Source organism: Nicotiana tomentosiformis, chromosome 1 (assembly GCF_000390325.3).
Source record: "Nicotiana tomentosiformis chromosome 1, ASM39032v3, whole genome shotgun sequence".
In the NCBI taxonomy this organism is placed as follows: domain Eukaryota; kingdom Viridiplantae; phylum Streptophyta; class Magnoliopsida; order Solanales; family Solanaceae; genus Nicotiana; species Nicotiana tomentosiformis.
This window is the reverse complement of record NC_090812.1, coordinates 115,710,599-115,736,008: the sequence shown is the minus strand read 5'-3', so window position 1 is coordinate 115,736,008 and position 25,410 is coordinate 115,710,599. Positions and strand designations below refer to the sequence as shown.

Here is a 25,410-nt window from a genome sequence, read left to right as displayed (position 1 = left end):
AATATAAGAAATATGTTCCTTTGGAAATTAGAATCTTTCTCCAATCAGGAAAAAAATAAGAAGCCCAAATGGACTAAAATTGCAATAGACTTGGTTCGTCGTCTGCATGTCCAAGCCCACTACTCGTGCGAGGACGAATAGTTTATGAGCTTTAGAGAGAGAAAAACAATACTGTTTAGAGAGAGAAAGTTTGGGGGAAGAACGAAGGAGCACGAAGACAGAACCAGGAACCTTATTTAACTCGACAAATACATACGTATTTATGTCAATATAGGCACTTGTTGTCTCATATTGTACAAGCCGAGGGACATATTGTACGAGATTCAAATGCATTCCCTGCTTCAGATATTCTAGGGCAAAAATAGCTTTTGCTTTGAATTGAGGTAAGAAAAAACCCTAGAACCAGGAGAAACTTACAGGGGTGACGCATTGCTAACCCTAGATGCAATTCGGGCATTAGTATTCACAATTGAGGTATTCCTTTTGAATCCTAAGCTTTACAAACCCTAGAATTTGGACTTTTGTTCATTTTCGTGCAAACCCTAGAGTTCATATTGTTCATTTTGGGGTTATTTCATAAGAAGGGAATGTGAAATTGAGAATTTGCATATGGGGTGTGCATATTGCTTAAACTGTTAAGAGTAGCTCAATTTTACGTGACAAGTTATTGTTGTTCTGCATGTCATGAAATGAAACTAATGTTCGCTCTGAGCTTGTTTTTCTTCTCATTCGAATTGTTTGAAGCTGGTGATCACCGAATTATGTGCTTCTGTGCAAATGAGTAAGATATGGATGAATGTATGCAAAAAAGCTTCCCCCCTTTTCAGGCATCTTTAATATTTGAATTTTGTTTGTGCTGCCTAGTCGTGCGAACAACTGAGTTGACATGCAATCATGCATGGGCCTTGTTTTTTATAACCGTGGTGTCCGGGCCAGCTTGCGCTCATCTCGACTAGTTTCAAGGGATACCTCCCACCAGCAACAGGTACCAACAACAGGTACCAGGTAACTCTGTCCACCAAGATTTGGATGGATGAGAAGAAATCACGTAGTGTTTTTGCCTCCGTTGGGATTTGAACCTGAAACCTCATGGTTCTCACCTACTCCATTGACCACTAGGCTACTTCCTTGGGTGCAATGAACTTTTTTTTGGATAGCTACATTCTAGAGACCAAGTTGTTAGTTACTGATTGATGAATGGTTCACATACTATACTTAATGGATGAGTATAGGCTACAAGCAATTACACTCACACGAAGGCACTTGCAGTGGAACATGGGATATTCATTTTATCTTGGATACATATAATCAAAATGTGAAAAGGAAAACCATTGACAGAGTGCATGGGCAGTAACTTACCCATTTTTGTTACATTGCTGTTTAGATTTAGATGTGTTCTTTTCAAGCAGCTTATGCTCCAATGTGATCTCTTTCATCTTGTGTACTGTTAATTTGTACAAAGAGTCCCCATGGATATTATGGATGTTGAAGGGAAAATTTTGTCTTTTCTATTATACGCTTGCTGTTACATGATGAAACCATCTACAATTGCCTAAGAGGAAAGATCAATGTGGATCCTCCAGTAGGAGCTTACTCGATCAGTTCAGTTTTTGCCTAGTAACTATTGCATACGAACTTTAATTTAGAGCCTGGTAGATCTTGAAAATTTTCTAGAAAGCAAGGTGAGGTGAAAAAGGAGCTGAGGCAGTGCAATTCTCTGCCCCAGCATTGGTCCATGTTACGTAGTTTCTTACATTTGCAGACCAGTTGGTGGAGCCTGTCTTGCCCCACTTTAAACCTATAAGTATGTAAAGTAGTAAGAGGCATTAACATAGTTTATCGAGGCCTATATATTTTTCCCGTATCTTCTATAGAAGCCCTGATAAGGTATACTAATGCCACTCTCTTCCTCTTCAAAGTAACTGTTCATCTAGCCAGTAATATGTGTCTGGTGGTTCTGTATCTAGGGATGTTACCTTGGCAAGATATATTTTCTTGTTTCCAACATAACTGAATCCCGATGATCCTACTTGTGAAGTTGCTTTCTTTTGGCAAGAGACCTGGATTCTCTTGTGCCATATTCCTTTTTCTGCAGTTATATGTTTCACTTCTACTCGTAGTAGACTGTTTACGAAGCAGGGTTAATTTTCTTTTTTCTTTTGCATTTGTTCAAGAAAGAGAGGAACGTGATTGGGGCTGCAACCAGATAGTGTCCTAAGTTCGTAGAAGTACAAAAGGTAATAAACTGAATTCTTGTATGTATGCTACAAAAGATACTTACCCATATCCAAACAAGGGGTATACATCTTCTGATATCCATGTACTAATATCTGTTATTTTTGATAACCATCTATGTACTAATATCAGTTGTTACTACTTTTGTTGGTATTTCAGTTCCTGCATGATGTCTAAGTGTTGTCTTGTCTTCAGGAATTTGATCGAGGCTTGTGCTGATGGAGGGAACACCCTGTAGCTTTTAAGGTGGGAATGCATGGATGTGGTGCGGAATCTGATCCCGTAGTCAATGCCGAGGTTGATTCGATGGGAGGAGTTCTTGAAGGTGGAGTTGGTATTGGTAACATAACTTCTCCGCGGAGATCAGCAATTGAGGAGGTTCAACTTGAGCTTAGGTAATGCTAGCGTGCTACTTCACTTCCTTGTCCTGCCTATATGGAATTTAATGATTTCAGTACTTCCTCTATACTTATGGTGAGATTTGTTGTTGTTAACAGGCAGGAGTATTGTTTCCTAGAGGAAAAGAGAAGAGAATTAGAATTTCTTGAGAAAGTATGTTGGTTGGACCAGTTATTATTAGATTTTCAGAAATTATCCGCTTGCATTTTTGGCAGGACTTGATTCTTCTTATCGCAGGGTGGTGATCCACTGGATTTCAAATTCGGGAATGCTGCTTCACTTAGTGTTCAGTCCACTTCTCTGACAGATCAACATCCCGATCAGCTTGTGACCAGGTAATTTCTCAGAGTTCTGTTGGTTTTCTAATCCTTATTATGCTTGCCTAATTTTCTTTCTGCGCTCTAGTGAAGCAAAAGGTAGTTTTGCAATTACTGCTTCTCCTCATGGAGACTCAGTTGAAAGTAGTGGTCGACTTGGGGCTCCTCAACTTTGTGAACCCAACAGTGCTGACAATCTCATGCTATTTGATGGTGAAAATGAATTCACTGAAGGTGATAGGTCTTCTAGACACCCCGGTAGGAGCAAACTTACTCCATCAGAGCAGTCATTTAAGTTGGATAGAAGTCGAAATGCAAAAGAATTGGGTGATTCTGCTGCTTTTGGTGTCCCTAGAAAAGCTTACAAGCGAAGATACAGGTCCCGGCCTAATGATGTAAAAGGACTGGTTTCTGATGGAGAAAATCCAAAAGACCAGAACTCTTCTTTGAACATTGCAGTGCCTTCTAGTCCAAAGGGTTGTATGCCTGTGAAGACTCTGGCTTCTGAAGTAGATGGTGTTAAAGCTGCAGAGTCAACTACTTACTTGAAGACGGATGATCTGGCAGATAGCATTCCTGAAGCTAGTGCTTCCAGAGATTTGCTGGATAACCAACATGATCAGAACTCACACACAGGTGTTAAGGAAATGTCTATTCAGGAAGGTCCTGAAAGGCCTCCATTGTCACTGGTAGAAGAAGCGGTAGGTTCTGCTGGCCAGGAAGGTCAGTCATGTACAGCTGCAGCAGGCCTTGGGAAGCAAGCTAGTTCCAGCCAAATAAATGGGTTCAGTTGTGGGAAGAGTGACCAGAAAAGCATACCAAATGATGCTCAAAGCAGTGGTGCAGCATTGGGCACAAAGGGTTTAGATTCAGAATCTTCTTGCACCCGGACTACTCTAGATCGAAATAATGATAGTGAAATGATTATGAACCCAAAAAACTTGGACTCCAAAGGTGACTTGAAGGAACAACTGTCGGTGCCAGAGGGAACACCCATTATCGAAAGCAATCTTAAAAAACAGAAAGAGGTGAAAGCTGGTGACGGTTGTGGTTTGACCAATGAAGTATGCAATTCTGGCCCCAAAAATCACCAAAATTATTTTCTCGATACATCACAGGAAGAATTTGTTAGCAGTGAACCTAATTTGCTTTGTGAGGTAAAAGATAATATTACCACTGTAGTGGAAGCAGTTGGCCCATCTCCGTCAGAAACTGAGAGGAAACCCAGTACAAATACAAGTGATAGTTCCAACCTCCAAAAAGGAAATGCTTGTATTATTGGACGTCAGGTTTCAGTTGAGTCCAGAATACCTGAGCCTTCTCAGCATGTATCACAACATGGAGTTTCAAATCTTTCCCCTGAGGCACAAGCATCTGGGATCAACGTTAAACTTGCTACCAGGGGTGATGAAGACTCAATCTTGAAAGAGGCACAGATTATAGAGGTTTTTGCTTTAATCTTTAAACTAATTCACATCTTCTTCTGGTCGGGCTTGTAAAAATCTTGCTATGAGTTCGTTATTTGGCTGTAAAGATCTAATGTTTAATTTAACAAACAGGCGAAACGTAAAAGGATTGCAGAGTTATCTGCAGTGACCTTTCCAGTGGAGAATCGTCGCAAATCTCACTGGGATTATGTACTTGAGGAAATGGTTTGGCTGGCAAATGATTTTGCTCAGGTGTGACTTAATTGACCCTTGCCGTTAGAGCCACTTTCATTCTTGCTTTTCTAATAGCTTTTTTTTAATGCCGAACTGAATGGTTGAAACTTGATTGAATTTTCATGAAGGTTCTGGATCTTTGTTTTCAATTAGAGCCACTTTCATTTTTGATTTTGTAGTAGCTTTTTTTATGAGTTCCATAACTGAATGGTTGAAACATGATTAAATTTTCATTTAGGTTATGGAAATTTGTTCAGTCTGTTTCTCCAAACTTACTGGAAATTTGTCCAGTCTGTTTCTCCAAACTTAGCCACTTATTCAAAAGTCTCTCATCATGTAGGAACGTCTTTGGAAAATGACTGCAGCTGCTCAAATGTGTCACCGGGTGGCTTTTACCGCGCGGTCACGATTCCAAGAACAAAATAGTAGTTGGGAGCTAAAAAAGGTAGCTCATATTATGGCCAAAGCTGTCATGGGTTTCTGGCAGTCTATTGAGGTATATAGATATGAAGTAGTATTTCTTTTTTTGTTATGTTTTTGCTTTTCCTTCGTTTGTTGAAAAACAAGTTTTCTATGAAGGGGTAACTAATCATGCCCTGGTTTTTTTCCTTCCCTGGTTGAGCAATTCTTTTGTCCATTGGCAGTTGGCATGGATTTATCTGCCTGTTGGTTTATGGAATGCCATAACCCCTTTCTTTTGTAAATGAACATCTGGGTATGGAATAAGTGATACACTATACTGATCTGATACGCACACATACATAGACACAGAAGCTCACACATATGTGTATTTATGTGTGTGTATGTATTTTCATTTACTTTTTTATTGTAGTTCTTCTATATGCAGATAGAGGCTTGTATCATTATCTGATCAAAGGCCCCCCTCTAAATTTATATGGGGATAGAAGGGTGAACCCAGTGGTTAAAAGTTAAATAGTTATTTTCATGTAATTGCTGGATACATACTTATATATATACTCTTGTATTCCAACAATGAAATTAATGAGCTCTTTTATTAGGCTAGACAGCGTTTGCAGCAATTTTCCATTGCATTGTATGAACTTCATAGTATGATTGAACCGAGAATTATCAATTATGTGATTCATTTCTCACATAAGCATTGGGTAAGCAGCAAACATTTCTAAGAGAATGTACTAATTTGAACTTGTATATACATAAGCTGGTTGTGTTGAAGAGCTGCCTTGATGTATGCGATCTCAATGCAATTAAATTAAAGTTGGGAAAAGTATAATGGTTGTTCTCTAGCAAGAAAGTTTTTAAATTTTGTTGGTAATAATTAAATAGGGCAACCATTAGAGCAAATGACAATGCTTCAGAATCTACTAATTCCAATTAACTTCTGTTTTTCCCTGTGTACTTGCTTCCAATGAAAGGCTGGAGAGGAGATCTTTGTCCCTTAATTCGTAGTTTGTGATTCTCCTGGCAGGGGAAAAGCAAAAAACTGGAGCTGCCGATCTTTAGAAAGGGTCATACCCTTGCTATTAGGGAATATGCCATGAGATTTCTGAAATACAATGACTCTGATGTTCCACAAAGCCTTGCTGAAGCTCCGGTGACTCCAGAGAGGGTGTCTGATGCTGGAATCATTGATGCGCCCCAGGAAGATCATTTTAGAGAAGTATGTATGCTTTAAACGTCACTGTCTTCTGATCTCTGGTCTTTAAATTTTTCTCAGTGAACATATTTTTGGGGATCTTTTGAATGCTAATCTATTTCATTTCTGGGGTGATACTTGTTACTCTTTTATTTGTTTATGTTTTTTATTCAGCAAAAGGTAAATCCTTCTAAGTGATCCTCATTCCTTCATGCAGGAGAACCTCTTCTATGCTGTCTCCCTTGGAGCAATGGATGCTTACAGAAAGTCCATCGAATCTCATGTGCTGCACTATGAGGTAATATATCGAGAATCACTATTTCGCCAATGCTTGATTTTACATGTTCTGACTTGTTGAGTTGCAAATTGCTGGTTTCATCCAACACGGTTGGTTGACCTTGGCCTAGATAAAAGTATTATTAGATCCTAATAGAACTTAACTCTATTATATTCAAGGTTTAGTCAGGAAGTGAATGTAATAACTTAATTGAACATTTGTTACAAGTGCAGTGTTCTCGGGTACTCTGAGTTGTGTCTAATTGTCCGTAATTGGTGTTCTGTTATTCTCTTTGGTATAACTTTTAATAGTCATCCTTTATTGGCTTTTTCCTTTTGCTGCGTAAGGGGATAAATACTAAATACTAAATACTAAATGGATTTTGGGGAAGAAAAGAATGTGCAGTTTGGCAGTTTTCCTCCTATGGATTTGTTGCAGCACTTCCTTAACATGGAATTTACAACATATGATGATTGTGTTAGTTAGGTCGTTAGTTAATGGGGGAAGTTGTTCTTTCGATGTAAATTGTTTTTGGAATGAAGTTATTTTCTTGAGCATTCTGCATATACTTCCTATGTAAAGAATGTTATTATAAATTTGAACAGTATGCCGTCCAAAGTGTAAGCTGTTCTTTCAACTGTTTGAATAATTCCTAGTTTGAAAGTTGGCCCTGTAGCACCTTTTTTATGATTAGAATATTGGGAAGTATTGAATTGTGCATGGAGTAAGTTTCCTTAGACAATTTTGCCATAATCCTAATAGAAAGTAGGACAAATTATTCGGTACAGGGGAAGTATCTAAAACTACGTAGTGGTGCTGCCTTTTTTATGAGGTCTTCTACTTTTTGGTATACTTCTTGTATGCGGGCACACTTTTGCCCTTTCTTTAATGAAATTTATTACTTTATAAAAAAATTACGTACAGGTGCTGCCATACTTTTAATTCATGATTGATATACTGCTTGTTCTTATTTGTTTTTACACAACAATAGACATCAACATGCCAGGTGCTTTTGACTGATAAAGGGAATAGTAAGAGTTGCATTTCAGATATATTCAGTGCGACCTTGTAACCAACACCGTCCTTGTTGGCTTTAGCAGTATGTTTTTGTGTTCTAATCTCGCTTGTTGATGCTAGTCCATTATTTGAAATTTCAGAAATTTGGTATGCATGAAGAGGTGGAGACATCTGCATGCATTACAGTTCCAGGTTTCCTTTCTCTTTCTGTTCTCTTTTTATTTTTTATGTTGTTGGGAGTTTGTTGCCTCATGGTACTGTTCTTTCTAGTTGGTCATATTTCTTGCTGTATGTCTAAGCAGACTTTGGATCTCAAGACTATGCATTTGAAGAGGATGAAGGAGAGACAAGTCCATATGACATATCAGTTGCCATTGAAGGTAACAAATTGTCAAGATTTTCCCAGAAGAAAAGGAAGATCCTCATAAAGGCATATAATGGACGATCATATGATGTTCGCACTGATGTACCATTTACACAACGTGCGGAAAACAAACTTGGTACTCATCAATCTATGCAACTGGGCAAACGGCCAGCAAGCAATCTTAATGTGTCTATTCCAACAAAGCGTATGCGTACTGCTTCTAGGCAAAGAGTTCTTAGTCCTTACAGTGCAACAACATCTGGATGTGCTCAGTTGCCAATCAAAACTGATGCTTCAAGTGGTGATACCAGTTCATTTCAGGATGATCAGAGTACTTTGCATGGGGGATCACATATGCCAAATAGTTTGGACGTTGAGTCAGTTGGCGATTTCGAAAAGCATTTACCATTTGACTCCAGTGAAGTTTCAAAACCTAAAAAGAAGAAAAAATCAAAGATTCTGGTACTTGATAAGTTGCTATATCCTCAGTAAACAACTGTTTTTTGGTTTAGAAGCATCTCAATGTTCAGTTTTCTTGATGACTGCATTCTCGTTGATGCAGGGAGCATATGAACAGCGATGGAAGGCTGATTCTAATTTTCAAAACGAGCAGGTGATTTCCTTTTTCTTATTCACTGTGAATCTGACTGCACTTTACTGTAAAGCTTTTGCACTTCCCAATTGGAGCTCAGTTAGGGAAGTGATCCACTTATAGGTGTTTCTCAATAGCTTGTCAAATTATTCTTTCTTTTTTTCACATAGCGGCTTGATTTATTAGTTAGTTTTTTTTCCTGTTAGTATTGGACGCTAGTTTACAGAGGTCTTGATCTTTTGGTCTTGCTCTCTTTTCCAGCATGTCTCTGGAAGCTCGAAACAAATATTTTTCTTGATTATTTACTGGGCATTGATATATCTCTTTCCTTATGTGTGGTTATTTTCATTTTATTTCCTTTTTCTTGGGGAGGGGGGAAAACTTCATGTTCTTTGTTGATCTTGCTGTTGAAGTATTTGAATATGCTTGCTTTAGCAAAATCCAAGTTATATGCAACAGATACTTTTGTGCTGTTGATGACTCAATCTACAGCATGTTGGAGAAGTATGTACTATAATCCTTTTGACAGTTTTAAGAATGGCAATGCTGATGTACCTTGATAACTGGATCTCTTGCACACACACATTTCTGTAACAATTTTGTGATTATTTATAATTTGTTTGGTTTCAGAGGGACTTTTCCAGAAAGAGATTGGAGAGCCATCAACTTGATTCTAATGGTAGTAACGGTACGGCTTTTATTAACTTTGCATCAGTTTTAGAGCTTGATACTAAATATTCTTCTTGTATAACGGCACTCTCTCTTTTGAAGGTTTAGTCGGTCAACATATGACAAAGAAGCCAAAGATGATGAGGCAATCACTTGAAAATTCTTTTGAAAATATAGGTGCTGGTGGTGGATTTGTCCCATCTCCAGCGGCTTCCCAGATGAGTAACATGTCCAACCCAAATAAACTTATGAGAATGCTTAGTGGTAGGGACCAGGGTAGGAGAGGCAAAACTTTGAAGGTGCTTATTTATGCTAGAATATATTGTTTTATTCAAATTTGCTTTTATTTGTAAGAAAAGAATGATTATCTGAAGATCTATCCGCTAAAAGAATGAATTTGCTTGTTACAATCTCATGCAGACGTCTGCTGGACAACCAGGTTCAGGAAGTCCATGGTCGCTATTCGAGGACCAGGTTGGTATCTTTTTTATCTGATAATGTACCTACTTCTGTTTCTTTTTTCATTGTAGTTCTTCTGGCATGAGGTGTATAATTGGATTTGACTTCAAAATTTTAGGCGCTCGTGGTCCTGGTGCATGACATGGGTCCAAACTGGGAGCTTGTAAGTGATGCTTTCAACAGTACTTTACAATTCAAGGTGAGCATAGTCATGAGGTTTCTTAGCATCTTTTAGCCAGACAACTCTAGCAGTAGATGATTTTAAATCTTTCCTATATTTACACTTTCTTTACTGCTTTCTAGTTTTCTTTTCTAAATTTTCTTTTACCTCATCTTTTCACTGCTTGCTCCTAAAGAATTGTCTTGAGTAAATACAGTGTATCTACCGCAAGCCAAAAGAATGCAAAGAACGACACAAAATACTGATGGACAGAAGTAGTGGTGATGGTGCTGATAGTGCTGATGATTCAGGATCTTCTCAACCTTATCCTTCAACATTACCTGGCATTCCCAAGGTTCAGGATTGCTTTTGCTTTCTCTGGTACTTTGATGTCAAAACTTCTTTACCCTTTTTCTGTAATTTGAATAAACATGCTAAAAATCATTCAGGGAAGTGCTAGGCAACTGTTTCAGCGTTTGCAGGGGCCAATGGAAGAGGATACACTTAGATCTCATTTTGAGAAAATGATCATGATCGGGCAGAAATATCTTTTACGGAAGAATCAGGTATATTCTTGCATTAGCATTTCTCCATAAAATTTGTCTAGCTTCTTCGCCATATTAGAGTGAGAGCCCCTATTTTGTGGTCGTTGAACTGCAGTTTGCTGGTTTGTTATCTGCCTGCTTAGTATACATATAACAACTTTATTTTCTTCCCTCATATTACGTGTTGATGAAATTACTATATTAGGTGTCTTTGGTAATTGGGGAGGCCATTCGGTTTCTATCATCCTAGGACCAAAAGGGGATTAGATTTTCTGCAATGCATTGCTCAAAACAATAGAGCTTCAATACCTGATGGATCAGAATTGTTAAGTCTTTGCAGTAATACGGGTTTACTAATGTCCCAAACATCCACAAAATGTAAGAGTGCACTTTGAGACATTTAATGAAACCAAACACCTAGCTTGATCTTTTCATAAGGGAAATAATTTATGAATGATGGAAAACTGACTGCATGGTATTTGCGTGAAGAATAGTTTAATATATTCTTGCATAGAAAGTAATTGCTGGATATGTTACTACTTGTGAGGTCCCAAGTCGATTCATCAGTAAAGGAAAAATCATTATCCTATGCATAAAACATGTGTATTTCCTTGCTTAGCGGACTTTGGCAGGACATTTCGCTATATCACTTATAGAAGGAAAAGGGAAAACAAATTTTACTGAATTTGGCATATTTTACAATAAGAATGATGTACTTGTTGGGACTAGTTTAAAACTTTAGATTTCAAAGCAATTGAACAGAAGCGTGGTGTGATTCTACATCGAAACCTTATAACTACTAAATTGATGTCTCCTCTGGGTACTAAAAATTTTACATCACGTCAAAGTTTTGCGAACTATCGTGGAATTAAACTTATGATTCATATAAGGAAACTCTGGAAAGAGTAATAGAGCCTAGACTTAGAGACACTATAAGAGTGACTGAGAAGCAGTTTAGATCTGCAACATAAGCCATATTCTTGCTGAGAAGATTGATGAATATTTATTGCGTGCGAAAAAATGATCTATGCATGGTGTTCATTAACCTAGAGAAAGAAGATTTAAGCATGGTGTTCATTGACCTAGAGAAAGCATATGATAGAGTAGCAGGAAAGGTCCTTTGGTGTCTGTTGGAGAAGAAAGAAATTCATTTTTAAATGTATGAACGGCATAAGCAATATGTATGAAGGAGTTGCCACTAGTTTGAGAAAAGTAGTAGGAGATGCAAATGAGTTCCTATAACCGTGGGTTAACACCAAGGATTGGCATTGAGCCCATACTTGTTTAGCCCAGTTATGAATGGCTAATAAACACAGTACAAGATGAGATCCCCTCATCTTTTATCAACTCCCCTCATCTTTTGGTTTTGGAAACATATCTAGAGTCTTTGGCCTCAATTACAAGGTGGCACAGTGTTAGCCCTCCGCCGCTTTGGGATTGAGTTGGCAACGAGAGTGTTGTCAAGGCAGCAAGAGTGTTGCCAAGCTAAAGTGCGCGAGATAGCACCAAGGCAAACGAGAAATGGGCAAGCGATGGCCAAGGTCTTGAGACAGGCAAGGCATGCTTGGCAAAGGCTTGACAAGGCAATGTGGGCAAATTGGTGCGGCATGGCACAACCTGCGCGCCAAAGACAAAGGACGGGCAATTCGGTTTGTGGTAGCGGCAAGTACAGGCATGCTAAATCAAGATAGCGCGGAATGATAGCGAGGGGTCTCAATAGCTAAGGCAAAGCTATGTGAGGCAAAAGACAAGCAATGGCACGGGTAAGACAAGTATTGACAAAGACAAGGCAGAAACGCGGCTAAGGCAATGTGCGTACGACAAGAGTGTCGGGCGTGTGCGGCAAAATCACGGGCAGCAGGTTGCGGACAAGGCATTGGTGCGGAGCAAAGTCAAAAGGCGCCAAGGCTGGGCGAAATGCCAGCCTTAGGGCATGCAACAACTGACCAAGTGAATCAAGCACATGTAGTGCACATGCCAAAGTAGAGGGCGTTTACCTTGTTGTAATAACTTGTACCCATGTCTGTGTAGTGCTTGTATCTATTATTTCGTGTAAAGGCCTAAGTAGTTGGGGGATGTCAACTACAAGTTAGGACAGATTTAGCAATGCTGTGTGACAGGCTTGTTTCAGTGGATGGTGGGGCCAGTGATCCACCAAAGGGCCAAGTGCTCCACAAAACAGTGCTAAGTGCTGAAGTGGGCCATTTCGTGGGTGAGTGCCCCATTAAATGGTTAAGTGCTTATTTAGTGCTTTGACTGAGAAAAGCACTAGAAATGGACTGCTCCTTTGTAAGTTGTCCCTTCAAATCTGCCAGTGATAGCCCATATATCTATATATATGGGGCATTTCGTGATCAAGAGAAGAGAGAGGAGTCTTGAGATCTAAGACTAAGAGTAGTCTTAAAAGAGTCCTAAAAACGTGTAAGAGTGCATGTTTATCTTAGGAAAGAGTTCTTAATTCTGTTTTCAAGAATGAAAACACCCATGGCTAAGAGTAGTCTTTGAGAGAAAACTTGAGGGTCAAGAGTGATCTTCTTTTGTACGCGGAGTACTTAGAGTTGAGTTTCTTTGTATACTCGAGTTATAAATACAAAGTTGGGAAAAAGTTTCCTGTAAATTGTGCCTTATGTTCTTGTCAATTTACCGTTGCCTTACTTTTAATTCGTTGCTTAAATCAGTTCTAAAGCTTACTACGTTGAAGCTGCCCGAAAATATTCTAAGTCCAAAGTTGTAATTTTGGCCGAGTGTTGGATAGGCTGAAGTCAAGTGTGAGACTTGGCTGTCGCACATGCAGATTTCGACGGATAGAAACCACACCCCTGTGACAACTGGTATCAGAGCTGAACGAGAGCTACTCTGAACTGGGAGCAGTGCAAGATCGTGACGGAGGCACGACGAGCAGTGGCAGATTTAGTAGTCTTGTTCGAGAACATGGCTGGTGGTAATGTTGAACTGCGGGAGAGGCTAACGAAATTGGAGGCATTGATTGGGAATGTCCCCGAAGGTGACGAAATTGAGACCCTCATGACAAGGCTTGCCAACCTTGAGGCGGAATTGGCAAGGCTGAGTCAAGAAAATGAGGATTTGAAAAGCGAGACAGTGCTAAGACGTGCTGTGAGCGAGGATGCTCCTCAACGTGGTGCTGATCGTCTCCATGTAAAAATTCCTGAACCAAAGGCATTTGGAGGTGCAAGGAGTGCACGCGAGCTGGAGAATTTTCTTTGGGATATGGAGCAGTACTTTCATGCTATTCGTGTGAAAGACGAAAAAGAGGAAGTAACCTTGACTAGCATGTATTTGAGTGAAGATGCTAAGTTATGGTGGCACACCCGTGTAGCCGAAGATGAAAGTCTGGGCCGACCAAAGATCGAGTCGTGGGAGCGACTCAGAAAAGAGTTGAAGGATCAATTCCTTCCAAACAATACGTCCTGGACTACTCGGGACAAACTGAAAAGGTTAAAGCATACCGGATCAGTGAGAGCATATGTCAATGAATTCATTTCTTTGATGTTGAGCATAAGCAATATGTCAGAGGAAGACAAATTGCACAACTTCATGAGGGGGCTGCAACAGTGGGCACAATTGGAATTGCGTAGGCAGAATATACAAAACCTCGCAAGTGCCGTGACTGCAGCTGATGCATTGGATGATTTTCACTTGGGAGAAGTATCTTCTACTTCAAAGTTCAACGACGGAAAGAAGGACAAAGCAAGGGAGTGGAAGAAAAGTGAAAATAGCAATGCTAATGAAGATATGGGAAGGGAAAGCATGAGGCTGGAACTTCCAAGAGCAAGGAGAAGGGCAGATTCAGTGGCTGTTTCCTTTGTGATGGGCCACATCGAGCAAGAGACTGCCCAAAGAAGGCAGTGTTGAATGCTATGACTGCCGCAGATAGGAGGGCTGCATTGGAGGCAATGACCGGTGACAACCAATTGTCGGGTGTCAATGCAATTGTGGCTGAGAACAGAGTAGACCGAAGGACGTTGATTGTCAATCCCTTAGGACTCATAAATTGAGTTAATCGACGAGGACGTCGAGTTTCAAAGGGTGCGGGTGGTTTGTTAGCCCTCCGCCGCTTTGGGATTGAGTTGGCAACGAGAGTGTTGTCAAGGCAGCAGGAGTGTTGCCAAGCTAAGGTGCGCGAGATAGCACCAAGGCAAACGAGAAATGGGCAAGCGATGGCCAAGGTCTTGAGACAAGCAAGACATGCTTGGCAAAGGCAGTGTGGGCAAATTGGTGCAGCATGGCACAACATGCGCACCAAAGACAAAGGACGGGCAATTCGGTTTGTGGTAGCGGCAAGTACAAGTATGCTAAATCAAGATAGCGCGGAATGATAGCGAGGGGTCTCAATAGCTAAGGCAAAGCTATGTGAGGCAAAAGACAAGCAATGGCACGAGTAAGACAAGTATTGACAAAGACAAGGCAGAAACGCGACTAAGGCAATGTGCGTACGACAAGAGTGTCGTGCGTGTGCGGCAAAATCACGGGCAGCAGGTTGCAGACAAGGCATTGGTGCGGAGCAAAGTCAAAAGGCGCCAAGGCTGGGCGAAATGCCAGCCTTAGGGCGTGCAACAACTGACCAAGTGAATCAAGCACATGTAGTGCACATGCCAAAGTAGAGGGCGTTTACCTTGTTGTAATAACTTGTACCCATGTCTGTGTAGTGCTTGTATCTATTATTTCGTGTAAAGGCCTAAGTAGTTGGGGGATGTCTACTACAAGTTAGGACAGATTTAGCAATGCTGTGTGACAGGCTTGTTTCAGTGGATGGTGGGGCCAGTGATCCACCAAAGGGTTAAGTGCTCCACAAAACAGAGCTAAGTGCTGAAGTGGGCCATTTCGTGGGTGAGTGCCCCATTAAATGGTTAAGTGCTTATTTAGTGCTTTGACTGAGAAAAGCACTAGAAATGGACTGCCCCTTTGTAAGTTGCTCCTTCAAATCTGCCAGTGATAGCCCATATATCTATATATATGGGACATTTCGTGATCAAGAGAAGAGAGAGGAGTCTTGAGATCTAAGACTAAGAGTAGTCTTAAAAGAGTCCTAAAAACGTGTAAGAGTGCATGTTTATCTTAGGAAAGAGTTCTTAATTCTGTTTTCAAGAATGAAAACACCCATGGCTAAGAGTAGTCTTTGAGAGAAAACTTGAGGGTCAAGATTGATCTTCTTTTGTACGCGGAGTACTTAGAGTTGAGTTTCTTTGTATACTCGAGTTATAAATACAAAGTTGGGAAAAAGTTTCCTGTAAATTGTGCCTTATGTTCTTGTCAATTTACCGTTGCCTTACTTTTAATTCGTTGCCTAAATCAGTTCTAAAGCTTACTACGTTGAAGCTGCCCGAAAATATTCTAAGTCCAAAGCTGTTGTAATTTTGGCCGAGTGTTGGATAGGCTGAAGTCAAGTGTGAGACTTGGCTGCCACACAGGCAGGTTTCGACGGATAGAAACCACACCCCCGTGACACACAGCAATAAAGCTAGGTGATGGAAGGAAGACTTTTTTTGGCCAAACGAATGGTTATAGCAATCCTCTTTAAAAGACACTTTTCCTGACCTTTTTAGCTTTCTTTGGATACTGGAAAGTCTGTACAACAGTGCTGGAACAATGGAGATTGCTGTTTTAATTTTAGACTGGCAATGTTCTGATTGGAGATTCCAAGACTGGCCAAACTGTTACTCCTTTTGTTTCAATTCAGATGACACTTTTCTTAGTCTGTTCCAAAAAAAATGACACATTTCTATATTTAGAAATAATTTAACTTTAAATTTTTTATTCCACTCACTTTACCCTTAACGTGAAGCTTTTATAGCCACACAAATATTATGACCCCACTAAGATTTTGTCCCTTAATTTTTTAGCACCATATGTTTCAAAAGTCTTCTTTTTTTTCTTAAACTTTGTGCTAAGTCAAACTATATCATCTAAATTGAAATGGAGGGAGTACATGATATTGATGGAGTATCTTAAAATCTGGAAGGTCTATCCTCTGTAAAATCTTGTAAATTCTTGCTACTGCTAGATCAACAATGGTGTCAACCATTTTCAACCATGGCCATGGAAAAGCATATGGAAATCAAAAGCTCCCCATAAAGATTCATGCTTTTTGTGGGAAGTGACTCATGATGCTTGTCTAACACAATCTAACCCCCAAAGAAGAGGCTTTGCATTGTGCAATAGGTGCTACTTATGCAACAAATAGGAAGAGAACGGATGCCACTTATTTCTGCGCTGTTGGGTTGCTAAACAGCTTTGGGACTTAACTTTTGGGTACACATCGAATCAAAATCGGATGGCTGAAATGGAAAAAGTGTTACCGGGATATAATGTGATAGGTGGATGCCCGCCAAAGTAAAAGGTGAGTTCTATGGAACAGTTATTAGACTAAAAATGTGAGCCTTGGGCTGCTAAAGTAGCACATCCACGAGATGACTGTTACAAAGATGTGGATGCTAAGATGCATGTTTAGTCATAAAAGATTATAAAAGTGACAGCATTTGCTAGAAGGTGCATGTAGCACGCATTGATGATAAAATGAGAGAAGGTAGTTCATGATGGTTTGGCCATATCGATCTCCAGATGCACCGATCCTTAAGTGTAAAATCATGGTGAATGAAGGTGTTAAAAAGGAACGAGATAGACCCATCTCATGGAAGGAGGTTGTCTCGAAAGACCTACAATCTCTTGGAATCAATGCATGCATAGCAAAAGATGGACACACTGAAAGAAAAAGATTTAATATAAGCGAAATCAATTAATTGAGAATATGTATTAGTCATGTTAATATGTTTGCTTTAGGTCCTGTGCTTTCTAGGAGTCTTTTGGCCCTATTAGTGATTCTTATTCCAGTAGAAAATATAGAGAACTTTTTTACTTTTCAGTTTTATTTTTATTTTTTATAATGTTGGTTTGAGATGAATTTAGCCCTATTAGAGATTCTTATTCCAGTGGGAGATTGATAGAACTTTTAGTCCTTTTTATTTTTGTTCTATTTTGTATAATGTTGGCTTGAGATGAATTTAAATGGAGAACTTGATAGAATTCATATAGCGGACTCCAATTTGTTTGGGACTTAGGCATAGTTGCTATTGTTCCAAAAGTTTTGGTTATTTTATGTCTATGTAACTCTATCATAGAAAATAGGACAGATTATTTTTGAGGAGGGGAAGGGGAGCGGGAGGCGATTGTGTTAGTGTTTTGTCCAGCATTGTCTGCTATTGGAAAGTTATCATAACTCTAGTTAGTCACTGTAATATTTGCTTACTATGTCACTGAATTTATATTTCCCTAAACGTGTATTGATATTACCTCTTTGCCCCAATCAAATGTCTATGTTTATTAACACAATAGTTAAATTAGATCTGATATGTCTTGTTTTATGTAAATTAGGGAAGAAGAAATTGTGAACATGTTTGTTTTTATAGAGTGAAAAAGAGAGATTATTGATAAGTGTAGAGTAGCTATCCAGGACTGTTTGTGCTATTTTGTGTGATATCGATACACTACATAATTTTTTTATTTGGTACCTCAAAATGAATAGTTGATATCAATTCTGGGATAAAGGTAATGCATATCAAATTTGAAGAATATGCCATTTGGGTTAGTGCATTATAATTTGGGGTACCAGAGACAAGGAATTAAACCATTCTTCTAATATACCAATATTTCAAATGAGCAAATCTGTTCTTCATTGGAGTCCATTCCACTTTGTATTTATAGGTAGTCTAGGTAGAGAGGAAATGCGATATTTTCTGAGAAGGAAGACCCTTGCATACCTTGAATATGAATGCTTATAGCTTGTCTTTTTGTTTCGATGTAAATTTTGTACAGGATTCTCAGTCCCCCTGCATTACATTCACCCCCCCATCCCCCCCAAACAAAAAAAAAGGTGAGACAATATTAGCAGTTTTAGGTAGCCAGGAGAATGTTGAAATTCATTTTAAAAGTATCTTATGTGTGCAAAGCAGGAATTTATTTTGTACAGGATTCTCAGTCCCCCTGCATTACATTCACCCCCCCCCCCCCCAAACAAAAAAAGGTGAGACAATATTAGCAGTTTTAGGTAGCCAGGAGAATGTTGAAATTCATTTTAAAAGTATCTTATGTGTGCAAAGCAGGAATTTATTCTCTGTTTGTTTGCTTTTATACATCTGAGCTCCAAGTTGATGTATACATTCCTGTTTCAATTTAGGGTTATAAACATGATCCGAGACATCTCCAGCAACCACATGATTCTCACACACATGTTCTTTCCAAACATTGTACAAATAATCTGAACGGAGGCCCTATTTTTACGTAAGTCTTTCTGCAATGCTTAATAAGAGTTGGACACTTCTCAAGTTCGGTTGTTACTAAAGCTTGGCTAACTCTTAATAATTCTTTTCCTTTACTGGTTCATTCTGTATGTTATATGAAGACCTTTGGACCTATGTGATGCGCCCTCGAGTCCAGACTATCTTTCTGTTGGATGCCAAGGTCCGCACCCAAGTGAATTATCTATCTCAAGTCAGTGTGCATTAAACTCAGTGCTCCCAGCGTCTGGTGCAAACTCCGCAGTCCAGGGGTCGTCCAATATGATTAGTGGAAACAACTTTCCGTCAAGTCCCCTCAATGCATCTGTTAGGTAATGAATGGGTTATGCTTAAAATAATTTGTTGGCTTGTTCTCGTCATGTTCCAATTTGGGTAATTTTTCTCCCAGGGATGGTAGATATGTTGTTCCTCGATCTGCATCTCTTCCAGTTGATGAACAGCAGAGATTTCAGCAGTATAATCAAATGAGAAATATGCAATCCAATATGGCTGCTCCTGGAGTTCTTGCAGCCACTGATCGTGGTGGTGCTCGTATACTTTCCAGTGGCAATAGTACGGGCATGATGTGTGGGATCAATAGAGGTATTCCAATGGCAAGGCCTGGGTTTCAAGGAGTTGCATCATCGTCTATATTGAATTCTGGAAGCATGCTTTCCTCCGGGATGGGAGCAATGCCAAACACTGTGAATATGCATTCTGGAGTGAGCTCTAATCAGGTGAACTCAATGATGAGACCTCACGATGGTTTGCACATGATTCGGGTTAGTTAGCTGCTGGGTTTTGATTGCTTCTCTTTTGTTGCTCTCATTCGGTCCATTGGTGAAGTTGCTATATGGAAAACTTTCCTTGTTGAGTCGATCCAAAGGATTGCTAGTACCTCGTGAGACGATTTAAATAACTCTCTGCTATTTTGTTACAGCCATCTTCCCCCCTCTCTCTCTCTCTCTCTCTCTCTCTCTCTTTTAACTGTAACCTGTAAGACTTTGTTACAATCTTGTCTGTTGTCACTTTGCTCTTAGAGAGTAGAGTCCACATGATCTTGGTTGGAGAACACGTGAACCTAACAGTTCAATTAGGCAAACTTGCAAATTTTGACGTGTAAAGCATGTCCTCAATTAGAAGTGTCTGAACGATGTTCATTTTTTTATTTCTAATCTAATGGATAAAAGATGTACTGAATGCTTACAAAATCACAGCTATTGCTAAATCCAGAAAAGACAACCTGCTAAGATTAAGATTGTTTAGCTTTCAATAAATTGCATTCAAATATAAGTTTTCCCGATTTCGTTAGGAGAGTAGATGCACTTTTATATACTGAAGGGATAAACTTTAAGTGTCCTATGAAGATTATGTACTAACACAATTTTTGTTACTTGTCGCTAGTTTCTGCATCCTAAGTTGCTCAGACACGGGTGCGGATCTAGAGGTCGGACCCCTTGAAATATAAATTCTAAGATTCGGGGATAGGATCCTAGTACGGATATAGGTGCGAGGATCCGACTAAAAATAATTCAAAAAAATATAAAAATCTCTAAATTACTAGAAATTTTGTGGAATACTTACATATAGCTTGTAAAGTGGATTTCTTTTTTATTCTCAAGTTGTAGATAACTAAAGGATTGATTTCCTAGATAAGGTATGTTATTTTCTTCAAATTTACCCTAGTTTTGGTACTGATTTCGGGAATCAAATTGTATCTTGTCTCGAATTTTTCCTTCCGTCGTGGTCAAAGTACCCAAAATTGTTTGACCAGATCCGGTAGATCTCAAGCCCACACCCATACTAGTGTCGTGTCGACACGGGTGCGGCACCTAAACTGCCGTGCGAAGATAAAGATTGTTTGTGGTTGCTGATGTATAAGAGTATGTTATGGACATCTAACTTTCCAATCTGCAATTTTGATGCATTCCAAGCTTGTGTACTTTGTCTAGCAACTCCTTCCGTGTTTGGTTGTTATGTTGTTACTTGGCGCTAGTGTCTGCATCATTTTCTGCTCTTTTTGTGGTTGCTGATATATATATATAGGAGCATGTTATGAACATCTAATTTTCAATTCTGCGGTATCTTGTATATTCCTTGCATGTTTAATTCAATGACACGGTCCCGGTGTCCTTCTCTTACAGCCTCCACAGAATCAGGAAGTTCAGAGGCAAATGATGCTTCCCGAGCTTCAAGGAAACAGCCAAGTGATCTCTCCATTTGGTGGGTTAAGTTCCTCTTTCCCCAACCAGTCTGCCTCTCCCGTCACATCGTATCCACTTCATCATCGGCAATCACAGCAGCCACCTATGCTTAGCCCTCATCGTCCTCATCTTCAGGGGGCTAATCATGCCACCAACTCACAGCAACAAGCTTATGCAATTCGATTAGCTAAAGAGAGGCACCTGCAGCAGCGACTGGTGCAACAACAACAATTTTCACATTCGCAGCCCCAACTTCCTATTTCATCTTCTTTGCAAAATAGTCCCAAGACCACATCACAATCTTCTTCTCCGCCGGTATCACTTTCTCCTTTGACGTCCCCCACCTCAATGACCCCAATGCCGCAACATCATGCATTGCCAAATCATGGGCTTGCACGGACTGCTCAAACTGGGGGCAGCACCGTAACTACTCAGATGAGCAAGCAAAGGCAACGTCAGATAGGGCAGCAGCAGCTTCAACAAGCAGGCAGGCACCATCCTCCACAGCGCCAGCAGTCACAATCTCAACAACAAGCTAAATTGTTGAAGGGAGTTGGCAGAGGCAACATGATGATGCACCAGAACTTGCAGATAGATCCCTCTCTACTGAATGGGCTTTCGAACAATCAAACAAATCAATCTGCTAAGAAAGGTGAGCAAGCCACTCACTTGATGCAAGGTCATGGACTATATTCTGGTACAGCACACAGCCCTGTCCAGCTTGCAAAGCAAGCTGTGGCACCTCATTCTTCAAGTCAGCCCCAGCCTAAGATTTACTCTGGCCAACTACCTCCATCTACCAAGCATCTTCAGCAGCAGATGCCTAATCAGGATAATAGCAATCAAGGTCCTGGCTCATTGGCTCCCTCTGATACTATTTCATCTCAGCAATCTGTTCCATCCTCAGTCACGGGTTCTTCCGACCACCAAGGATTGGTGCATCAACAACCACAGGTGCAGCCACAACCAAAATTGATGAATCAAAGCCAAGCAACTGTACAACGGGTATTGCAGCAGAACCATGTAGTAAATTCAGATCAATCAAAGAAGTTGCAAGCTGGTGAACCTCAAGCTGAACAACACCCTATGTGCAAAACTTCTCAGATAGGTGCAATCACCTCAATGCTTCAGGACGTCAATGATGCAACTAATGTCGCAGATGTTTCAACTCTGAGTGCTAATCAGTGGAAGGGTACAGAACCATTATGTGATTCAATTGGGACTCCACCAACAAATTCTGCTGGCAGTGAGTCGGTGCCTCAAATCAGCCAAGGGGTAAGCCAAAGACAATCTTCAGGCAACTTGGCTCCAACAGGGCCTGATAGTTTCAACTGGCAGCAAAAATCCTCCCAGTTGCAACCTCCTTCCTCAGTGACCCAGCCACAGTTGCAGCAGCAGCTTTCACCATTGCAACATTCACAAGAACAGGCTCAGATTCTGCAAGCAGGGAATAGCAGTTCGTTTGCTAGGTCCAATGACTGTAGACTGGATTAAACCACCTTTAACAGATAAAGGATAATTCCTTTTTGGCTAATCAGTCCCTGAATGGGTCAGCATGCCTGGGAAACAGCGGTGTACAGGTAAGACATTCTTTTATCTTAATATGTACTGAAGTCAATTGACTTGCATTGGAGTTCTATTGTTAGTCTTGGTATCCAATGATGAGGAATGATCTACTTGAAATGCTTTAGAAAATGGTTCTTCCAATGGTGATACAGCCGCAAGGACTCACCCCCATTGACTGAGTTTAAATTTAAAGACATCTTTGATTCGGCTTTCAATTGATCACCTCCCCTACTTTTTTGGTTAAGATAGTTTTGGTTGTTGAATGATGATATTGGTGAAGTGGCAAAACATGGTGGTAATACCTGGCAGAACTTGCTAATTCTTGTTTATTTTATGGTTCAGATGAAGCTCGTTGTCCCTGAGGGCATCACCTTATGCAAGTTGGTGAATTTTCAAGGTTTAGCAATACTAGAGGGACGTCTGCTTAAATTTTGGGTTCTGTATATTATTGTCGCCCTAGAGCCTCAGGAAGGTAGGGACATATATAGAGGTACGTGTACAGGATTTTATCCTTTTCCTTTTTTTCCTTTTGATGTTACGTATTTCACTTTCGTAAAAGCCCCTTGTTTCACCGGCTCACCGAGGGATTCCTATTTTGATTTTGTCCCCATAGATCATCCCATGTATTATTGCCCGTTTTGTATTCAAGGGGGTAGTTATCATTTTTTGGCCAAAGGCTGTGGGAAATTTTGTGAATATTAGTCTTATGTATACTCCATAATTGTTAGAACAGTCATCATACATGACTGCACCTTCCTCGTAGCCTTCGCAATTCTTGTAAATTGTTCCTCTTTGCATTTGGCAAATCTTTAATGAGATGCACTCGCTGCTGTGTTTGCTTTTGAATCATATATATGCATACTTACGTGGAAGGATACTATGATCTATAAATGACGATGCGTTTTAAGTTATTTATAGATGCCCTGTAGAAGCATTTTCTATTTTTGTGCTAAAATATCTGCAAGTTGGAGTTATCTAAAAATCAGGTGGACCACCGGGAGTTGGGCCAACTAACTTACAAAGTGATTTCTCGATTATAAAAGAAAGAAGTATTTGCAAGTCACAGAAGTTTCTTGTTTACATTTCTGGCCTCCTTTTCTCCCCCATCCACCTCCCATGATCCGTGGCTTTCTGACATCGCCTCCAAATAGAGCTATCCTAACGATAATTTTACATAATCCTACCATCTCAGTACTTTGTTCTCAGCACAATCATAAGGGCAAACAAAGGCGTCGAAGAAGGGATATGAAAATTCAGGAAAACCAGTGCAGTGAACAAGACAACTAGTATCTGTGATGGTTGTAAATTGAAACAGGGGTCGTTGCAATTTGTGTCATACCCAACAAGAAGCAAATCACAAGCAAATCCTTCTCAAAATTCTAAGTTGAAAAGCTATCAACGAGCTTCCCTGAAAGATAATGGTAGGCAATACTCTCAGACCATATTTTGGGGGTTACAGTTCTTAGTAGCCCAACTATGTTGACATGTGTATTAGACCTTCCATGAACAGAAACGTATATTAGTTTCTTAGATTTATTTACCTTGAATTTGCAATTTTATTTTATTAATTTCCAGTGTCTGAACAATCAAAAAAGTCTGAATGAATTATATAAGAAAGTCTCACAAAAAAAATTGATTAAAGAGATGGTTTAAGTAGTATCGTACGAGGAGAAGCCAAGGGTTTGGGGAAGAGCCACTGACCTCTCGAGAAGCTCTGTTTGCAAAACTTGGAGCTTCTCTGTTCAATTTTCAGTTCCTTCAGTCGGAAATTTCTCTCTCTCAGACACTCGAAAGTCTCTCTCTCTCATACGCACACACACTGACACGCGTGCGGTGAGGTTCTGTTTATTCCTCAAAAACTGTAGCTACCTTTTTTGTTAACTTTTTGATTTGCCTCAGTGACGTGACGCAGTGTACAGAGTAACCTAACCTTAGCATATAACCGAGTTATTCAACCTTAGCATGTAACCAACGAAAATGTTGAGTGAATCATCTAAATATGTCAACGTCATTGTTCAATGTGGAAAGAAACTCTTTTCTCTTAGCTGGGAGATTTTTCATAGTGGTGGAGTATCTTCCCTTTGATTTGGGTAATGCCTCAACGCAAAATCCGTGGTGACTTGAGCCCTCGCTCGTCACAGAACAGATAAGGGCTAAATGCCAAGATAAGCTACATGGTTGCCTTTACAATTCGTTTTACAAATATCACAACTTGCTTCATATCTTTCAAAAGGACATCTTTCTTTCTCCCAACTGTGAACCCACCCAATATACAAGAGATGAGAGGTCTGAATGAATTCTCGCTGGGTCATTGAGTTTGTGTCACTTCCTTATCAGAATAATAACTATGCAAGTTTAAAAAACCAGTTTCCTCGAGTGCAAGACATGTTTTTGCTTCCTCATCCCAGTGGAACAAGGTATCAGGTAGCTTGTTTGAAGAAGCGAACAAATGAATAAATCAGTATTTAACATCTTATTAGAAAAAACACAATTTAACTCATATCAATAAAATACCCATTCAAGTACATTACTACAGTCCTCCTTCAAGCATTTTCATTTTTAGATAGTTCGGACATGTAAAAAGGAGAGACACAAACGTACCAGTGAGGAGGTATGAAAGGTTAATCTTGGAGGGTTTAAGGAGAGGTAGAGGTATGCCGAAGAAGTTCTGAGGTGATGTGATTAGGCAAGATATGGCGATGCTCCAGATTACCGAGTACATGACCCTTGATAGGAAGGTGTGGAGGTCGAGGATTAGGGTAAAATGTTAGGTGGCCGAGTGGTTTTTCTTGTTCTTACTAGTAGCATTAGTACGTACTCTTGTATTGTTTTTAGTCTTAGGTTTCTATTATTGCATGTTGTTTCTTTTATTTTGGTCATCTTTCTATCTTATTGTTTTCAATGTTTTGTTTTTGAGATGGTAACATACTGTATATTATAATAAAATCAATACATAGGTTGTACTGAAACCATATTTACAAGTGAGTAGACAAAAGAAATAACTGGTCCTCAGGCCTAACAAGATTCTAGGACATCTAG

At 39.8% G+C, this 25,410-nt stretch overlaps 1 protein-coding gene across 8 annotated transcripts; it reads left to right on the top strand.

Moving 5' to 3' along the window:
• The first annotated feature begins 5 nt into the window (after positions 1-5).
• Positions 6-23,911, top strand: LOC104113512 (chromatin modification-related protein EAF1 B-like). 8 transcript variants are annotated; one of them, XM_009623700.4, is made up of 24 exons: positions 6-474; positions 2,175-2,237; positions 2,431-2,630; positions 2,733-2,787; positions 2,872-2,969; positions 3,040-4,396; positions 4,511-4,630; positions 4,953-5,108; positions 6,060-6,251; positions 6,445-6,525; positions 7,662-7,713; positions 7,824-8,347; positions 8,448-8,498; positions 9,108-9,165; positions 9,249-9,445; positions 9,567-9,620; positions 9,724-9,804; positions 9,983-10,120; positions 10,215-10,331; positions 18,502-18,605; positions 18,727-18,933; positions 19,011-19,338; positions 20,746-22,385; positions 22,714-23,911. In XM_009623700.4, the coding sequence occupies exons 3-23, from the start codon at positions 2,488-2,490 to the stop codon at positions 22,297-22,299; spliced, it is 5,667 nt and encodes a 1,888-aa protein (XP_009621995.1). In that variant the 5' UTR covers positions 6-474; positions 2,175-2,237; positions 2,431-2,487; the 3' UTR covers positions 22,300-22,385; positions 22,714-23,911. The 8 variants fall into 8 exon arrangements, with proteins under 8 accessions (XP_009621995.1, XP_070046308.1, XP_009621993.1 ...); XM_070190207.1 differs by having other exon boundaries at positions 7-474; positions 9,108-9,156; positions 19,011-19,383; XM_009623698.4 differs by having other exon boundaries at positions 7-474; positions 9,255-9,445; positions 19,011-19,383.
• Positions 23,912-25,410: the final 1,499 nt, after the last annotated feature.

What these genes read in the sequence shown, in the direction of transcription:
- LOC104113512 (XM_009623696.4), top strand. Translation starts at nt 2,488, where the DNA reads ATGCATGGATGTGGTGCGGAATCTGATCCCGTAGTCAATGCCGAGGTT. An exon ending in GGAGAGGCAAAACTTTGAAG is followed by an intron (nt 9,446 to 9,566) that starts GTGCTTATTTAT and finishes AATCTCATGCAG; the next exon opens with ACGTCTGCTGGACAACCAGG. An exon ending in CCCCTCAATGCATCTGTTAG is followed by an intron (nt 18,934 to 19,010) that starts GTAATGAATGGG and finishes TTTTTCTCCCAG; the next exon opens with GGATGGTAGATATGTTGTTC.